Source organism: Lampris incognitus, chromosome 9 (genome assembly GCF_029633865.1).
Source record: "Lampris incognitus isolate fLamInc1 chromosome 9, fLamInc1.hap2, whole genome shotgun sequence".
NCBI classification, from domain to species: Eukaryota; Metazoa; Chordata; class Actinopteri; order Lampriformes; family Lampridae; genus Lampris; species Lampris incognitus.
In genome coordinates this window covers 50331130-50350219 of record NC_079219.1, presented here as the reverse complement: position 1 = coordinate 50350219, position 19090 = coordinate 50331130, and the positions used below count along the sequence as shown (strand labels likewise).

At 45.9% G+C, this 19090-nt stretch overlaps 2 protein-coding genes across 2 annotated transcripts in view; one reads left to right on the top strand and one right to left on the bottom strand.

Annotated features, from left to right (window-relative positions):
- gramd1a (GRAM domain containing 1A) overlaps positions 1-13754 on the top strand; it is a 58065-nt gene extending 44311 nt beyond the window's left edge. Inside the window, exons 14-19 of the mRNA XM_056285661.1 lie at positions 869-972; positions 1719-1943; positions 2066-2150; positions 4597-4704; positions 6283-6403; positions 11023-13754. Of these exons, the coding sequence (XP_056141636.1) occupies positions 869-972; positions 1719-1943; positions 2066-2150; positions 4597-4704; positions 6283-6403; positions 11023-11139 (760 nt within the window). The 3' untranslated portion in view covers positions 11140-13754. The remainder of the gene's footprint in view (positions 1-868; positions 973-1718; positions 1944-2065; positions 2151-4596; positions 4705-6282; positions 6404-11022) is intronic.
- A 4683-nt stretch (positions 13755-18437) lies between these two features.
- scn1ba (sodium channel, voltage-gated, type I, beta a) overlaps positions 18438-19090 on the bottom strand; it is a 43408-nt gene continuing 42755 nt past the window's right edge. The window contains exons 6-7 of the mRNA XM_056287005.1: positions 18869-19010; positions 18438-18504 (exon numbers count right to left, since the gene is read on the bottom strand). Coding sequence (XP_056142980.1) covers positions 18438-18504; positions 18869-19010 — 209 coding nt within the window. The remainder of the gene's footprint in view (positions 18505-18868; positions 19011-19090) is intronic.

The following is a 19090-nucleotide window of genomic DNA, read 5'->3' as shown; positions in this document are numbered from 1 at the left end:
AAGAAGGCACTGGCTTGTGCATCCTCAGTGGCGGGGTTGGTTTCTTTGAGGGACATTGTTTTTAAACATTTCGATAGTTTTCCTACGCATTTGTTGGCGAACTGGTGATCCTCGGCATTCCCATCTTTGCTCCTAAAGGACTAGGCCTTTCCTGGATGCTGCTTTTGCACAAAAAACATGATAACAATCACCTGTTTCATATCACATCATTATTTAGTTATTTTACCTCATTGCTAGCCCTAAATTGCCCCTGTCCCGACTTTTTTTGGAATGTGTTGCAGGAATGGATGTCTATGTACAAATGAAATGTTGACCATACAAAACATGAAACACTTTGTGTTCATACTGTTTGCAATGAAATACAAGTCAAAGTGAACTTGGAAATCTCGGCTGTCTTTTTTTACTTGCATTTTCCATACCACGCCAACTTTTTCCGAGTTGGGTTTGTAATTCCATTATCTCAAACTGGCAACAAAGTTGATTCTTTTACTTTTGCCAGCATTAACCCCACCTGATCGGTTTCATGTCATTACATCTGAGGCCAATAATCCATAATCAGAACTCTGCACCGAGTGATTCAGTCTAATCTCTGTAGCTGGTCATAACACACCCATCCCCACCAGTCCACAATCTAAACCAGACGTTATCTTTGTGTTCTGTGTCTCCCTGTCTGTTCCCCCACAATCTAATAAAAGAACAAGAATAGCAACATAACAGTAAGTAGAGCGGTTATGATGATGAATAAACCAGTCAGTAGGTTTGAGCAGACTGTCCACCCCTCTTTTAAACAAAAGGAGTGGTGCTGGTGCGGAGACTGTGTATATTACAACTGTTGTGAACTCGGAATGTTTGTTTTGCCTCTCTGCAGAGTGTCTTCAGACATCTGCTACAGGAAGCAGCCCTGGAGTCTGGTGAAAGCCCTTATTGAGAAGAACACGTGGAGTGGTATCGAGGAATACTACAGACATATGGGTGAGTCCCACAGTCTACCCTCTGTGTCTACCTACCAGTGCACCCACCAGTCAACATACTAATTTCTCACCCAAATCTTCCCCCAGTCTAATGTGACACCATGTTTTACTGATACTTGTAAAGACATTACTTACCTCCAGTCCACCCTAGCCCCTGTCCAGTCCCCAACCGATATGGGCCCTGGTGTACTCAGTGTTTAATATTTCACAAATTCCACTTTGCCTTGTGACCTTTCTGGACCGCATTTGATCACAAAGGTAGTAAGTAGTTTGTAAGCCATAGAAAAATGTCACTCTTTCATCCCTCTGGGTGAATGCAGTGCATGCATTGTTAGCTGACACTTGCTTGAAGTCACATCACTTAAATTATAATATTACTGACCCTCACTCAGTTATTAACAGCATAATTAACCTTCCCATAGTATCCCCTCTAGTAATGCACATAAACAACCCTGTCCTCCACCTACGAAGTTAAAATATTCAGACATAATATTGCACCACTAAAATAAGCTATATTTAGCTGTTTCCACACTGACTGCCCCTCTAAAAGTCGCAGATTTCCATGTAATGGGAGACCGTGAGCCCTGTGGTATGTTTGCCTCTGTTAAGGTGCACTGGAGGCTTCGGCCTGGCAGTTAAATCACATAGGGCAGAGCACATATTTGTGTCTGTCATCTGCTCTGTGTTTTCGGATAACTGAATTCACTCATTTTTCTGCCTTTGTCTCGGTCTGACCCCCCACCCCAGAGAGCGAGGTGTGCAAGCTGGAGACGCTGCTGCAGTCAGAGGTTTCTGTGGTAACCGCGGGTGAGGCGGCTGGCATCGACACAGCCAAGACCCCCCCAGGCCTGCGCCGGCGCAAACGCACCTGCTCTAGGCGGCAGGGGGAGAGGGAGAGGGAGGGGGCAGGCATGGGAGCCGGAGACCGTGGGGAGAGGGGAGTAGGCGAGGACAGGGACAGGAGAGAAGCTAGTAAGTAACAGGCAAACAGTGAATCACATGCATATGCTGCCATCTAGTGGTGCATTTGGGAAGCGCATCACAGAAACGTTTCTTTAAAAACCTTTTTGACTTTGACTTGTCCTTTCTTTTAGATGCTCAGTACATGAAGCTGGGAGAGAGGTCGCGGAGTGGAGGATCCAACAGTATCTCCACCATCCTCCTCATAGTCAGCTTCATGTAAGTCTGACTGTGATTATAAAACATGTATACACTTGCCTTTGGAAATTTGAGGGCTGCCATTAGAGTCCATAAATGATGACAGATTTGTTCTTTTCTTCCTCTTTGGTTACTTTTTTTGTCCAAGAGAGTATCTGTCTTCTTAAATCTAAAAAGAAACTCAAAATGTATACCAAGCGGATAATTCATGACTTTACATCCAGACTTCCCCTACACATTACCGTATTTCCCAGACTATAAGTCGCTGTTTTTCCCTCGTCTATCTGGTCCTGCGATCATATTCCAAAGCAACTTATACACAACGTAATTTTTGTCAGACGAATGCACTGCATTTCAACTAAGGCCACTAGATAGCGCAGTTTAATCTTGTGACTCTTAAAAATATTGTACTGCCATATAAATGTGACTTATACACCGAAACAACTTGTATGATTTTTTTGTTTTCGTTTTTTTCCTCACAACAACGTGTTTTTTTGCTGAGTACAATTTATACTCCAGTGCGACTTTAATCCCGGAAATACAGTAATTACTCAGAAAAAAAGATTTTGGAGCTTGACTTGATGCTATACTCAACATGTTGTTTTGTGTGTGTGTGTGTGTGTGTGTGTGTGTGTGTGTGTGTGTGTGTGTACCAGTTTTTCTATCAAAATGGGGACATTTGGTCTCGTCCCCGTTTTTTTTAAAATTTATTTATTTTTTAAAAATTTCCCCCCTTTTTCGCCCCAATTGTATCCGGCCAATTACTCCACCTTTCAAGCCGTCCCGATCGCTGCTCCACCCCCTCTGCCAATCCGGGGAGGGCTGCAGACAACCACATGCCTCCTCCGATACATGTGGAGTCGCCAGCCGCTTCTTTTCACCTGACAGTGAGGAGCTTCACCGGGGGGACGTAGAGCGTGGGAGGATCACGCTATTCCCTGCAGTTCCCCCTCCCCCCCGAACAGGTGCCCCGACCAACCAGAGGAGGCGCTAGTGCAGCAACCAGGACACATACCCACATCCGGCTTCCCACCCGCAGACACGGCTAATTGTGTCTGTAGGGTTGCCCGACCAAGCCGGAGGTAGCACTGGGATTCGAACCAACGATCCCCGTGTTGGTAGGCAACGGAATAGACCACTACGCTATCTGGATGCCCCCCCATCCCCGTTTTGATAGAAAAACCAGAAACCACCTTTGTCCCAATTGTTTGTGTTTTTTTTTTTTTTTTGGTCAGTGGTTGAGGTTGGGGTTGGTTTGTGTTAGGTCAAGGTCAGGGTAAAGGGTTAAGGTTAGGGTTAGTTTGTTTGGTTAAGGTCAAGGTAAAGGGTTAGGGTTAGTTTGTGTTAGGTTAAAGTCAGGGTTAAGGTTAGGCTTAGTTTGTGTTAGGTTAAGGTCAGGGTAAAGGGTTAGGGTTAGTTTGTGTTAGGTTGTCAGGGTAAAGGGTTAAGGTTAGGGTTAGTTTGTGTTAGGTTAAGACCAGGGTAAAGGGTTAGGGTTAGTTTGTGTTAGGTTAAGGTCAGGGTAAAGGGTTAAGGTTAGGGTTAGTTTGTGTTAGGTTAAGGTCAGGGTAAAGGGTTAGGGTTAGTTTGTGTTAGGTTAAGGTCAGGGTAAAGGGTTAAGGTTAGGGTTAGTTTGTGTTAGGTTAAGACCAGGGTAAAGGGTTAAGGTTAGGCATGTAGTTCTGATGGTTATAAGGTTAAGAGCTAGGGATTGAATGTAAGTCTATGTAATGTCCCCAAAAGTGACCTAAACAAACTGTGTGTGTGTGTGTGTGTGTGTGTGTGTGTGTGTGTGTGCGCACGCCCATACACACATCCTATGATCTATTCACATGCTATGATCTATTCACATGCTATGATCTATTCACATGCTATGTAATTCACAGGGGTGTGAATAGATATCTCCTAGTGTTTGTGTGTTGTGTTGTTGTTTTAAACAGGCTTGTCAGATTCTAAACTGGTTTTAGTGTTTAATCTATTTAGATCTCTGAATCCAGTTGGACTCTACCTGTTTAGGCTTTTCTGCCCTCAGGCCTACAGCCAACGTCTAAAGAATTAACTTGTTCAGACACAGCTGGATTTCCGACTTCTGCATACTAACAGCCTCCTCCGTGCCTCTCTTGCTTTTTCTTTCTCGTTCCTCTCTTCTCTGCATTTCTGCGTTTGCGTAGGATCTGTGTCAGGTACTGTAAAAGAGGCTTTGATACTATACCCATGTCTGCACATGTGACTACTGTATAACAGCCCTCCATCTTTTCTAAAGTTAAACACTGGTAGGGATGAAAGACAGGTTTAAGTGCCTCGCTCTCATGTAGTCTTCTTACTGCTCAGCTCCTCCTTTATTCTGTGACTGGCTGTTGAAAACCCGCCACTTCTTATTCTGAACTGCAGTCACTTTTGAACGTTGATACCAGCTGTATGTCTGGTCAGTGTCTTACTGCTGTCCTGGTCTCTGTCTTCCTGTTAGTCTTGTGGTGCTGATGGCCCTCAACATGCTGCTCTTCTACAAACTCTATGCCCTGGAGAGAGCCGCTCACACGCTGGAGACCTGGCATTCCTACTCTGTGTCTGACAGGTGGCTCTATTCTCCTCATCCAGTGCTTCAGAATGATGTTCTCAAAATAACATGGCCTCTGCTGTATTGGAACTGTATAAAGTACACGGCAGTGCAAATGCCATCTGGGATGTGAAATATTCATCAGGGTTCTTGATTATTGCTTATTGGTAATTCGCAGTATCATGGCAATACATTTATGAAGGGTTAATTTCCAGTTTTGAGATATACACCAATCAGTCAAAACATTGAAACCACTGACAGAGGTAAGTGAGTTATCTCATTACAATGGGACCTGTCAAGGGGTGGGACATATTAGGCAGCAACTAAACTGTCCATTCTTGAAGTTGATGTGTTGGACGCAGGAAAAATGGGCAAGCGTAAGGATCTGAGAGGCTTTGACAAGGGCCACATTATGATGGCTAGACAACTGGGTCAGAGCATCGACAAAACAACAGGTCTTGTGGGGTGTTCCCAGTATTCAGTGGTCAGTACCTACCAAAAGTGATACAAAGAAGGACAACCAGTGACCTGGCGACAGGGTCATGGGCACCCAAGGCTAATTGATGCGGGTGGGGAGCAAAGGCTAGCCCGTCTGGTCCGATCCCACCGAAGAGCTAATGTAGCTCAGATTGCTGACAGAAGTTAATGCTGGCTATGATAGACAGGTATCACAACACACAGTGCATCGTAGCTTGCTGCTTAGCCGCAGACTAGTCAGAGTACCCATGCTGACCTCTGTCCGCTGCCAAGAGCGCTTACAATGGGCACATGAGTGTCAGAACTGGACCACAGAGCAATGGAAGAAGGTGGCCTGATCTGATGAATCATATTGTCTTTTACATCATGTGGACGGCCAGGTGTGTGTGCATCGTTCACCTGGGGAAGAGATTGCACCAGGATGCACTATGGGAATAAGGCAAGCCGGCGGGGGCCGTGTGGTGCTCTGCGCAGTGTTCTGCTGGGAAACCTTGGGTCCCGGCATTCATGTGGCTGTTCCTTTGACATGTACCACCTACTTAAACATCTTCACAGACCAGGTACACCCTTCATGGCAACGGTATTCCCTGATGACAGTGGACTTTTTCAGCAGGATAATGCGCCCTGCCACACTGCAATAAAATTTTCACAAATGATTTGAGGAACATGACAAAGAGTTCAAGTTTTTGCCTTGGCCTCCAAATTCCCGAATCTCAGTCCAATCGAGCATCTGTGAGATGTGCTGGGAAAAAAAAGTCCGATCCATGGAGGCCCCACCTCGTAACTTACAGGACTTAAAGGATCTGCTGCTTAACGTTTTGCCACCAGATACCAGAGGACACCTTCAGAGATCTTATGGAGTCCATGCCTCGACAGGTCATAGCTGTTTTGGCGGCATGTAGGGGACCTACAAAATATTAGGCATATGGTTTTAATGTTTTGGCTGGTCGGTGTGTTCTGAAATATATAATTAATAATATATGAGATAATGTGAAATATTCTGAAAATTTAACTATTGCTTCAAATGGATTGAGAACTCTTGAGACAGTTTAAAACTCTTCTCTTCTTTCCTCCATGCCTGCCTACTCTTTTGTCCCTCTGGCTCTCTACTCCCTGCAGTCCTCTGCCACAGACAGCGCAGGAATGGGCCCAGGTCCTACAGCTTCAAAGACAGTTCCACCAGGCCCAGCTAAGCAAGTGGCAACAAATCCTCCAGTCCTCCGTCACGCTGCTTGACCAGGTGTGTGGTTTTGTGTGTGTGCTTGCATGTGTGTAAGCCTGAGTAGGTTGTGCTTGTACCCGTGTGCATACATATACTCATGTAGGTGTTGATGTATTTGTTCTCGGGATGTGTTGGCACGTGTTTGTGAAAGTGTTGTCTGAGTTAGGCATGCATTTCCTTCGGTTTACTAAGGTACGATACAAACAGCAGCTCAGGAACCATCACAATAACTGTGAAAACACAAACTCTCAAGTGGATAACCCACAACTGCATTTCGGACACTACCTTCTGACAACCAGCAGCTCAGAGTTGGTTTAAGTTGTTTAATGCTGCAGTGTGTTGGTCTGCCGGCCTCGTTTGTTACTGCTGGAGTTGGCTGCTCCACTAGTATCTGAGTGATGGCGTAGAAAGTATTCACAATATATACTTCACAGACATCTCAAACAGGTAATTATTTAGTCATTAAATCACAGTAGAGGATTTCCAGATAGCAGGGATTTGTTTACAATCAAGTGGCATGTGGAAGGTATGGTGGAAGACACCGCTGAGCTGGTCAGCACAGTATCGCAACATGCGTCCAAATGTGATCTGGACCAGGGGCCTTCCTGATGTTTACCCGTTATAAAAGATCTCTAACACATTCCTGACTGGTGACAACATCACAGTATGAGACGCTTACGATTATGAGAGAGATGTTTTCAGAAAAGTCATGTTTGTCAAAGCGGGAATAAAAGTCGTTAAAAATATTTGGGAGATCAGTATCCCCTCAATTTTAAGAGCTTTCCTGTCACCGTTTCTCTGCGGGATTGAGGACATAGATTTAATTCCCCTCCAAGCTGCCTGCAGATCACCACTGCTATACATATGTTCCATCCTATCCTTATACCTTCTTTTAGCTTTTCTTATCTCATTCCTTGCTTCTCTGGTAATTTCCTTCTTTTCCTGGCTATTCCCTGTATGAAAAATGCTTTTCTTCCTGTTTATAACATTTTCAGATTCTTTAGTAACCCATGATTTTTTATTAGGGAAAACTAATGTTTTTCGAGGGAATGTTGAAGTCCACACAGAAGGATATGAAGGAAGGAACACTTTGTGCCAGTTCATTTAAGTTTGAGCAGGAGCTACAGAAGACATCCCAATCTGTACAGTCAAAGCAAGCTTGTAAGCTGGCAATGCTGTCTTCCATCCAGCATTTCACCGTTTTCACTATTTGCTCTCGTCGTTTACAGATGGTCTTGTATATCTGCAGAAGAAGTACACTATTATGGTAGGATGCCCCAAAGGGAGGTTTTAGGCAAAACGCCAGGCACAAGTCAACAGGAGTTCTTCTCGGTAGTTTCATAGGTGACACACTGTTCATGTCTTCAGTGACTTCTGTACCTGGCAATGATTAAAGTCTCCTAAAATAAATTTTGGCGCGTCAGGGGAAAGAGCATCCAGGAAAAAGCGTCCAGTCTGCTGATCACCTCCGTAATCATCTGAGTGGCTGAAGAGACATTCGCCCGTGGATGAATGTAAACAAAGGCGAAGAAGAGCTGGGGAAACTCCCTCGGCAGGTAGAAGGGACAAAGTCAGATGGATAGCAGCTCAAGGTCGGGGATAAAAATGTTCTCCCAGACCATGACAGTGTTACAGTACCTGTCAGTGTAAAGGCATACACTGCCTCCGGTGGATTTATTTGTAATGAGAGGCGACCAATCCATTCGAACAGAGTACCCAAAGCCATTTATGTGTAGATCCTTGTTACGAGCCACGTCTCCTAGCCACGTCCTGGTAAAAGCCAGCAGGCATGTTTCTGTAAAATCACATTTACATCTGGTTTAAGGCTCCAGTTCATCCATCTTGTTGCGAATGGATGAACTGGAGACTTAAACTATGTCCTCAATGGATGAACTGGAGACTTCATCTATGTCCTCAGTGGATGAACTGGGGACTTAAACTATGTCCTCAATAGATGAACTGGATACTTAATCTATGTCCTCAGTGGATGAGCTAGAGACTTAATCTATGTCCTCAATCACGGAGTATGTTAGAGAGAAGAATAGTTGGGAACGGTGGGAGCCGGCATCTGTCACTTAGTCCATATTTCCTTAGTCTGTGTTGAATGCCACCCTTTCTCCCTCTCTTCGTCCGGTGCTCTTTGGACAATGTCCCGCTTACTTCAGCATTTATGCCACTGCTTCGTCGCAATCGGGAAATGTATAAAACATTGTCACTTACCTCCAGTGGTCAAAGGGCAAGGAGTAACTCACGGCTGTAGGTGATCGCGTTGACAGCCTCGCCGCTGCCATCATGGTGTCCACAGGCAAATTGGCTTAAAAGAGCTCAAAGTGCAGCAAAGACCCCCAAGTAGACTCCCCCTCATGATTAAAAACACTTCCACATAAGCTCCAAGGCAGTAAAACTTAAAGAGTTAAAAAGGTGCCTGTTGAGCATGGACAGCAGCTGCTCCCGGGTCGCACAGGTGGCGTGAGCGCCCCAGGTGTGAGATTAACCTGTGGTTAATGTTGGGTCAGAGTCTTCATTCCCAGGAGTACCGTGTAGAACGAGGAAGTCCGTGTGTTCACGCCGGAACAATTAGTTGAATAGCCGATTCACTGATTCGTTGTCATTTTTCAAGTAAACATACATATACAGTGGCTTGCAAAAGTATTCATACCCCTTGAACTTTTCCACATTTTGTCACGTTACGACCACAAACATAAATATATTTTATTGGAATTTTATGTGAAAGACCAACACAAAGTGGCACACAACTGTGAAGTACAAGGAAAATTACACATGATTTAAAAAATTTTTTACAAATAAAAAACTGAAAAGTGCGGTGTGCAAAAGTATTCAGCCCCCTTTTCTCTGAGTGCAACCAATTGCCTTCAGAAGTTGCCTGATGATTGCTGAATGATCGAATGTTGACCTAATGACTAAATAGAGTCAACCTGTGTGTAATCTAATCTCAGCACAAATACAGCTGTTCTGTGACGGCCTCAGAGGTTTGTTAAGAGAATATTGGGGAGCAAACAGCATCATGAAGTCCAAGGAACACACCAGACAGGTCAGGGATAAAGTTGTGGAGAAGTTTAAAGCAGGGTTAGGCTATAAAAAGATTTCCCATACTTTGAACATCTCACGGAGCACTGTTCAATCCATCATCCGGAAATGGAAAGAGTATGGCACAACTGCAAACCTACCAAGACATGGCCATCCACCTAAACTTACAGGCCGAACAAGGAGAGCACTGATCAGAGATGCAGCCAAGAGGCCCATGGTGACTCTGGACGAACTGCAGAGATCCACAGCTCAGGTGGGGGAATCTGTCCACAGGACAACTATTGGTCGTGCACTGCACAAATCTGGCCTTTATGGAAGAGTGGCAAGAAGAAAGCCATTGTTAAAAGAAAACCATAAGAAGACCCGTTTGCAGTTTGCCAGAAGCCATGTGGGGGACACAGCAAACATGTGGAAGAAGCTGCTCTGGTCAGATGAGACCAAAATTGAACTTTTTGGCCTAAATGCAAAATGCAATGTGTGGCGGAAAACTAACACTGCACATCACTCTGAACACACGATCATCCCCACTGTCAAACATGGTGGTGGCAGCATCATGCTCTGGGGGTGCTTCTCTTCAGCAGGGACAGGGAAGATGGTCAGAGTTGATGGGAAGATGGATGGAGCCAAATACAGGGCAATCTTGGAAGAAAACCTGTTGGAGTCTGCAAAAGACTTGAGACTGGGGCGGAGGTTCACCTTCCAGCAGGACAACGACCCTAAACATAAAGCCAGGGCTACAATGGACTGGTTTAAAACACAACATATTCATGTGTTAGAATGGCCCAGTCAAAGTCCAGACCTAAATCCAATTGAGAATCTGTGGCAAGATCTGAAAACTGCCGTTCACAAACGCTCTCCATCTAATCTGACAGAGCTTGAGCTGTTTTGCAAAGAAGAATGGGCAAAACTTTCTGTCTCTAGATGTGCAAAGCTGGTAGAGACATACCCCAAAAGACTTGCAGCTGTAGTTGCGGCAAAAGGCGGTTCCACAAAGTATTGAATCAGGGGGGCTGAATACTTTTGCACGCCGCACTTTTCAGTTTTTTATTTGTAATTTTTTTTTAAAATCATGTATAATTTTCTTTGTACTTCACAATTGTGTGCCACTTTGTGTTGGTCTTTCACATAAAAATCTAATAAAATATATTTATGTTTGTGGTCGAAACGTGACAAAATGTGGAAAAGTTCAAGGGGTATGAATACTTTTGCAAGCCACTGTATGTAACTATTTGCCGGTTACATTTTCTAACATTTCTCTGATTTCTTTCATTATAAACAAATACTTTTTTTTGGCTGATGGTAAGACTCGGTAAACATTTTTAAGACAACACTTTGGGCTCCGGGAACTTTGGAAGGGCATTTGTGTCATTTTGTAGACTAAACAATTAATCCAAAAAAAAATAAAATAAATAATAATAGATATTTCAGCCTTAGTGTGTGCCTGTGTGTGTGACAAACTTGTGCAAAGCAGAGAGCATAATGCATGTCTGCAAAGACCAATGGGAAAGCAGTGTTGTTGCATTTTGAGCTGAACGGTATGCTGTCCTGTCCTGACGTGACCCTCGCTGTCTCTCTGTTCTTACTCTCAGATGAAACAGTCCTTAGAGAAGCTCCACCAAGGCATCACAATACCAGAGGTGCAGCGGGACCACCTCACAGATCCCCCCACTGTGGAGCCCCTCACAGAGTCCTCACCTGAGCCCTGAGTCGCACCCCCCCACCTCACCCAACGGCCTCTCTTAGAGGAGAGCAGCCTATGAAATGACCCTGGGAGAGCGGCAGTAGAGGTTGGCGATCAGGGACGAGTGGCAGGTCAGTCACACGAGGGCTGACACGTCCCTGTCTTCAAACTGAAAACAGAAAGTAGGACCTGTGAGGCCACTATGTAACTCATAACTCTCCTGGTCTGAGAGCTTTGAAAAGGTAAAGCTAGTCTTTAGCCTCCACTGACAGTTCTTGTGACTTTGTGTTTGTTTAGACTGGTAGCTATCAACGCCACAGCAATAATATAATATATAACTAGAGTGGTGCATCATTAACATAACGTATGTTGAACGGTATACAACGGGCTACAAGAGGGCCTGTCTGCTGGACTGTCTACTCCTCACAAGCCAGGCTGCTGCTGCCTGTGTCGCCTGTCACCCTCCATACCTTCCCAGGGTCCAAGAGACATTTCATAATGGCCAGCTGCATTTCACAAAGACTTGAACTCACACTCCGTTCATTTCAGAATCTCTGACCAAAATGCATTTCACACACCGTCGCAGAGGTCCTGTTCCGAAACGGACGTTCCTCTCACGAGAGCGTTGCCAGACCGAGAGGAAACCTTTTGGTGAGAAGGTTCCTGAGTTGCTGGGGAAGTTGGAGGGTGTCCTCCCAGCCCTGGCAGCTGGGGATGATCCTGCCCCCAGCTAATGCGTGACAGGCAGGAGGGCGTCTTCCTTTTCTGTGCAGGGGGGAAGGTGGTGGTGGTGGTGGGGGGGTCTCTGTATGGACAGAGTAGTGCTGACAAGAGCGTTGCCTCTCTTGTCCGCTCACTGTGTCTCTACCTCCCCCTCTGTCCTCCTGGATTAGCTCGTCCATCCCGGATGTCGTCCCTTGTGAAGGCCACCGCCCTCTGTGCCGGACGAGAGGAAGAACGAGGAACATTTCAGTGCAAGACACTTTTTTTTTCCCCTCTGATTTTTAGAGGGAAATTATTCAGCTGTGAATCTAAACCCAAACACACTCCAACCTCCCCGGGTTTTATCTGTTACCTGGGTCGTTTGTCAGGACGGCAAGCTGCCTCGCCCGGACCGGCGCAGTATTTATTATCGGTGACTTTTCAAGTTTTTTTTTTAAAAGGAAAAAAGTCCTGTCCTGCTCTAAGCAAGTCATTTAGTGTTTCCTTTTCCTCTCTTTTCGCTGTCTCAGCGAGGACCAAGAGGGAACTGGTGTGTACACGTGAACTCTCCAAGTGATTACTTGTCATGGCGGTAATGACAGTAGTGATTCTAGAACTTTCTGAATGTTTCAAACAAGTCGTTTGTAATGGTAGCAATGAGAAGGTGTGCCGGAGTGTGGGGCACGCCAGAGACAAGCAAAAGAAAGGTCACGTTGTGACTCGACCAGACGTGCACGTGTGTATTAGGAGTCCTCGATGTTACATCCCCTAAAGTTGTGTAATGTGTTACGAGTTCCATCAGTTTGCTTTCCTTTTGTTTTAATTTTTTTTTTAAGATTTCTTTAAGAGATTTAACTTTTTGCATTTGGCCACTCACGTTTCTGCACGGAACCAGACTTGAAGCCTTCAGGGACAGTTTTTGATGGGATCAGGTAGAAACACGGATGCAATAACAGCTTCTTCGTAGTCCAGCTAGACTGAACAACACACACACACTCACACACATACATGCATGCACAAAGTAAAAAAGGACCAACTCAACATTTTGAGTCTCATTGCGAAAAAAAAAGGGAAGTTATTTTGTTTGCAGTATTGTTTTGTGCTTGTACCGTGTATTTGACCGCCCGCTGTAGTTCTGTTTTCACTCTTTTCCTTTTGTATCTTTACCATGTTTGTGTTTTTTGTTGTTACTTCGAAACCATTTTACTTTTTCTGGCCATTCTTTACCTCTCCTCTCCCTCCTCCAAGTCTCTGATGATCTGAGAATCTCTCTCTCTCTTCTGAATCTCAGTGGTGTGACTTCCCTTTCTTCAGTGTGCTCCTTACCATCACACCCTCTTGTCTGTCTCTCTCTGTCTGTCTGTCTGTCTGTCTGTCTGTCTGTCTCTCTCTCTCCTGTGCACTGAAAGTGTCAGTTTCTGGCAGCACGTTGACCCTGCTGCGCATGGTCGTGCGTGGGTAGTTAAAGGGTATTTATTGGGTTAGGGAGGCGGGGGTAGACGCACACGGAGAGAGGAAGATGGATGGGTAGCGAGGGTGAGAATGTACTTGAAAGATTTGATTGTGCACAATGTCACAGAGCGAAATGAAAAGTTCTAAGATATAACAAAGTCTTCGTCTTTGAGTCTTTTCTGTGTGTGTGTGTGCCCATTCATGCATTGAATGTGTGTTTGTGTCCATTGAAACCTTCTCCTGGATCGCCACCTTGTCGTGGTGGAGAAGCTTGTGTGTACCAATAATCCCAAGAGCTATGCCGTCCAGGAGCCGTCCCCTCCTGGTAGGGTCACCCAAGGGGGAGGTTCCAGATGAAGCGTGATCCAACAAAGACCTCAACGGTGGAACTGGTGGAAGACGACGCCAGTGAAGGCAGATGAAGGCTGCAACAGAGGGTGGCCCCCAATCGTCCTGGTTCTCCATGCCATTGGACTCTGGCCTCCCCCTGCCAAGGACCATGTGGTGGCTGCAGGCGCATCAGCCACGCCGTGTAAAAAGCTGTCACACGCAGGCGTCTCCCTCAAGGACCCAGAAGGAGGATAGTCGTACTCGACCCCGAGTGACCGCCGATGATGATGAAGCCTTGGGCTCAAAATGCTCATATGGCATTACTCTTTTCACTCCCCATAACGGTGTGGAACTGCAGTAATGAGTCCAGCATCTCATTTTGATTAAAGACGTTTCCGTAGGTCAGGATTTCAGGTTGGTTTTCCCCAGATAACTGAAGATTAAACATGTATTTATTTGCACATTTAAAGATTAGTGACATTGGTAGAAGGGAAGTGCATAGTATGTGGGTCAAATAAAACGCTCCAGGAATCACTTCAAGTTGATGGCTAAGCAAAAGCAACACTGCTCCAACAGACGGTGGTCAGTTTAACTGGCCACCGTCTGGTTTGAAGACTTTATTTATGTCCATCTGTTCAAGTAGATCAGAGAACATAACTGACGGGTTGTTTCCTTATTCAGTCTCCAACACACTGAGAAAAGGGCGTCTGTCTGTTTTAAACACAAGGGGCTGTGGTAGCCTAAACAGTCTTGACGATTTGAATCACTTTCCTGGCTTTGCATATGAGGGAGTACCACTTCTGCATCTCTCAGAAACTACTACTGAAAGAGTCCCTGAGCGAGACACTTGCCTAGCGGCACAATTTACCGTGCAGGCGTTTCTCACGAGACACCCAACTTCCCGCTGGCCTTCACAGTCCAAAGAAATGTTGAACAAACACGTTTGTTAAAGAATGAGTATAGTATTTGTTGATGTTCCCTTTTAAGCAGCTAAATAACCCTCTCACTGAACCTCCCCCTATTAGTCGCCACAAGGTTGTGAACAGTCTTGGATTATCCATCCATCCATTATCCAAATCGCTTATCCTGCTCTCAGGGTCGCGGGGATGCTGGAGCCTATCGCAGCAGTCACTGGGCGGCAGGCGGGGAGACAACCTGGACAGGCCGCCAGGCCACCACAGGGCTCGCACACACACACAGATTTACACCTAGGGACAATTTAGTACAGCCAATCCACCTGATCTACATGTCTTTGGACTGTGGGAGGAAACCGGGGCCCCCGGAGGAAACCCACGCAGACACGGGGAGAACCTGCAAACTCCACACAGAGGATGACCCGGGACAACCCTCAAGGTTGGGCTACCCCGGGGCTCGAACCTAGGACCTTCTTGCTGTGAGGCGACCGTGCTAACCACTGTGCCACTGATCTATATATATATTTTTTATTTTTTTTCGCTGGGTCCATGGTCTCAAAAGTGCTCAACAGGGTAAGGAGCAGAGATAGTGTTATTGTTAGTTGAGCTCTCCTATCAACACCATTGACGATTTTGGAAAAAAACGCTCCCTCTCTCTCTCTCTCTCTCTCTACATATATATATATATATATATATATATATATATATATATATATATATATATATATATATATTACTGTCAAATACTTGTGTTTTGTTTATTGGCCATGCACGTCCCTGTTGGGTGGTCCCACAGAAGACATTGCTAGTTGCACAAGATGGTGCAATCAAAGGAACATATTTGCAAGTCCAGTGTTGAGCACTGTGGACCGGAATTACTTCCTGCTGTCAAACTCTCAGAGACTGTTGGCTGAAGGCAAGTTCACAACGTCTTATTTCAACCCCACAAATCTCCTTCATGTACAGACTGTTGCAACACATTTTCTCAAGCTAGACTGTAAACTGTCTCTATCCAACTCTCTCTCTCTCTCTCTCTCTCTCTCTCTCTCTCTCTCTCTCTCTCTCTCTCTCTCTCTCTCTCTCTCTCTCTCTCTCTCTCTCTCTCTCTCTCTCTCTCTCTCTCTCTCTCTCTCTCTCTCTCTCTCTCTCTCTCTCTCTCTCTCTCTCTCTCTCTCTCTCTCTCTCTGTCTCTCTGTCTCTCTGTCTCTGTCTCTCTCCTGTTGACTGCCCTGCACCCTTCACATGTGATAAAAGCATTTCACAATGGAAGCCAGTTGCGTAAGACACGCATGTTCAAAGAAGAATTTATTGGTCTATGTATCGTGTTTGGCGAGCAACAAGTGGAAGCGAGTTGTTCTTTGCCAGAAGAGAAGGTGCAGACACGGAGGACTGACGGTGTCGAGTGCACGGTCTTCATCTCACACACTGTCCCAGAGCAGAGGAAGCTGTCGTGACGCTTATCCAAAAGTACATCTTGTTCGCTACATAACCGCTGGTTACGTGCCGCCTTTCGAGGAGATGATAACGATTTACTGGTTGGGGAAGATGTGATTGTACTTGCATCCTATACACACGACAAGATGGGGAAACAAAACCTACTGAAACGTTTCTCCTTTTCTCAGTTCGTCTCAGTAAACATGCAAGTTATACAAATGGTTCTGCTTGTGTGTGTTCCCTTGTCTGTATTTCAAACGTCTCAAACCCACTCGTGGTATAAAAAAGCAGTTTTCGTACAAGACGGCGTACGACTAGACCACCGTTTGATGCCGGTCAGTGGTTGAGAACAGGCTGCCAGAGGTCACGCTGGCAGGCCACGCTTGTTCTGTACTGCATATAGTCAACGCTTCAAACAACGCTCGCATTTCAGCTCTTTGTCTGGTTCCCCAAACGGTGTTCAGGAGGCACTGGTCAGGTTTTGTGGTACGTTTGCCCACGGCAGGTAGAACATAACAATGGTCAAAGCCCTTAGTTTCTAGACGCTAAGACATTTGTGTGAGGTGATCCAGCAACATCAGCAGAACTTGACTACTTGTAGACAAACGAAGCAGTGTAGTACTTTGTTGCTCTGCCTCCAAACACGTTGGCGACGTTTTACTTTGGGTGTGAGAAACAACTTCAGGTGACACACAACAACAACAACAACAACCACAACGCGAGCATCATCCTCTCATCTCTCACAGGAAGTCACACGTTGCCTCCAGACCCCGGCGTGTTTCTCATAAAGCAGGATGCAGGTAAGCATTTATCAGCACGAACAGGCCAAGTCCAATACACGTTCAGGCAACCTCCAGTAGTAGACGGGTTTCATGCAGCTTCAACCCATAAGATGACCCCGTCCCCCTGCTCGTTAGGTCACCGTGTTCCCCCTGAAAAGCTCTGTGGTCGGTCTGACACGTCCGTATCAGCGTTTAGATCCTGACTGTCGGTGGAGGTCGAGTTTGTACGTGATGCCGCTAAGTTAAATGATAATTCTGTTTCTGAACAACCCGGGTCTCCTCTTTGGACTTTCTGCCGTCATGCATATCTGTAATATCATCTTACTCCCTTTCTTCGTTGTGGAAATGTTGGGGCCGCTGCTAGGTACCGTTTCACAGTGGCGTAGGGGGCCACAGAACCGAGTGCCGGACATGTTTCAGTCCAGTTTAACCCAAACAGTTTAGACTACGAAGTGAAAACAAAAGTGCAAGTTGAGTGCAAATACTACTGAAATAAGACGGGTTGTAAAAATAAATAAAATAAAAACAACTTCTTGGATGCATCTCATGATGGGGAGAAAGGAGGTGTCCCCCTTGTCAGAAGCCAGTAAGATAGCGGGCCACATTCTCACAGAGCTTTTGACCGGGAGACAGACGACGGGGGTTGGACATACTGAACTCCATTTTGTGCAGATGTGTGTGACTTAACAGTTCACAACTGTGCAGCATTCTGCACAGTTGTGAACTGTTAAGTCACACACATCACAGCTGCCTGAATACGATCCACGCTCATCTGTGAGATGTGGCGTAAACACGATCACAGGAGGGGACTCAAACCCAACGCAACCCAATGTCTGTCCTAAGTCGGTCAGTTCGCAGTGAGCCTTTAAATCTTATCTTTCTTCTGAGGAGAGTGGAAAAACTCGGGGTGAGAAAGCTCCGGGGGAGTTTCTACCAGTTTCAGCTTTCAAGAATTTCCGAGAAGCAAGCAGCAAGCAGCAGCATGATCTATCTCCGGAACATGAGAAGGCAGTGTAAGGCAGGTCACTCCACCAGCATCTAGCACGCGACGTTTGGTTCAAGAAAAGCCCCTTGAAAAGTTGATCATCATTGTGGACGTGTGTGTGAAATTGTCTCCCATCGTTCCTACATTTTCTTTTCTCCTTATAAGAAATAAGATTTTAAGGCTCATTGCAAAATGAATATTTTCCAGTGTGGCTTATTGGCAGCAGGGCAGACAGGAGCATATTGTTTTTGATAAGCATGCGGTTGTGAGTACACAATATGAGCTCTACAAGTGTTTAGAATGAAGAATATCTTTGCATATTTGCAGAACTATATATATACACAGCCCTCCCCCCCCTCTCTCTGTCTCAGTCACGTAACCACAAACTGAGTCGCCCTTCCCGTCGCTCATGATGGGAAACGCTCAAGTCCTTTCCATCCTTTTCTCTGAAAGTCTGCAAGAGTGGAGGGGGGGCACTGCTCCCCTTCGCAGCTGTAGTCTTCCACCTCAGCTGAGGAGGAGACGAGGGGAAGTGACTGATGGCGAGAGCGGAGGATGACAGAGTGCACATGTGACTCCTCAAAGCGGTCTTTTGGAGCTCCTCGATCTAAAAATAAAAACAAAAAATGGAAGTTGTGTGTTTGAAAGGGGTGAGGAAATGGGAGAGCCGACTCAAAACAGGATCATGCAAACTGGACTCTGAGAACTGCTCCACCTACCGGCGCTACTCTGCCACCTGGACACCCGCACAGTTGTCTTTACTTTCCGATGCTATAGCCAAGTACTCCGCCCTGAGAGAGAGAGAGAGAGAGAGAGAGAGAGAGAGAGAGAGAGAGAGAGAGAGAGAGAGAACACGAAAACAATCAGGACATTTGGACGGCTCAGCAGCAGGATTTGTAAATGTAAATGACTGGCTGGCACAGATAAGAGGCTGGTGGGGGGGGGGGTGCCTGGGGACAAAAAGTTTAAAACTCACAACCACCCAACAAAATTCCTGCAAAGCTTCATAAGCATGATGTTGCTCAGCGACTAGACAAGAACACGTGTGTGTGTGTGCGTGCGTGTGTGCATGTGCGTGTGTCTCAGAGACTGGTTGAAAGTGAAGCGCATGGGTGTCATTTTCTGTAGGCGCCCGTGTTTGCAAGTCGGACTCACGCGCTCTCTCTCAAGGCCTCCTCCCCCGCTGCTGCGATCTTCCTGTAGCAGTACACCATCTCAACCACCAGCCACAGCTGCAGCCCGATGATGGACACGTACATCATCACCTCGGATAAGATGGACGCCATGCCCCTGGTGACTGGAGAAACACACGATCGGATGGCAGATACGGTCGTGTGTGTGTGTTCTTGTTCAGCTATGTTTGTGAGGACCTTAAAT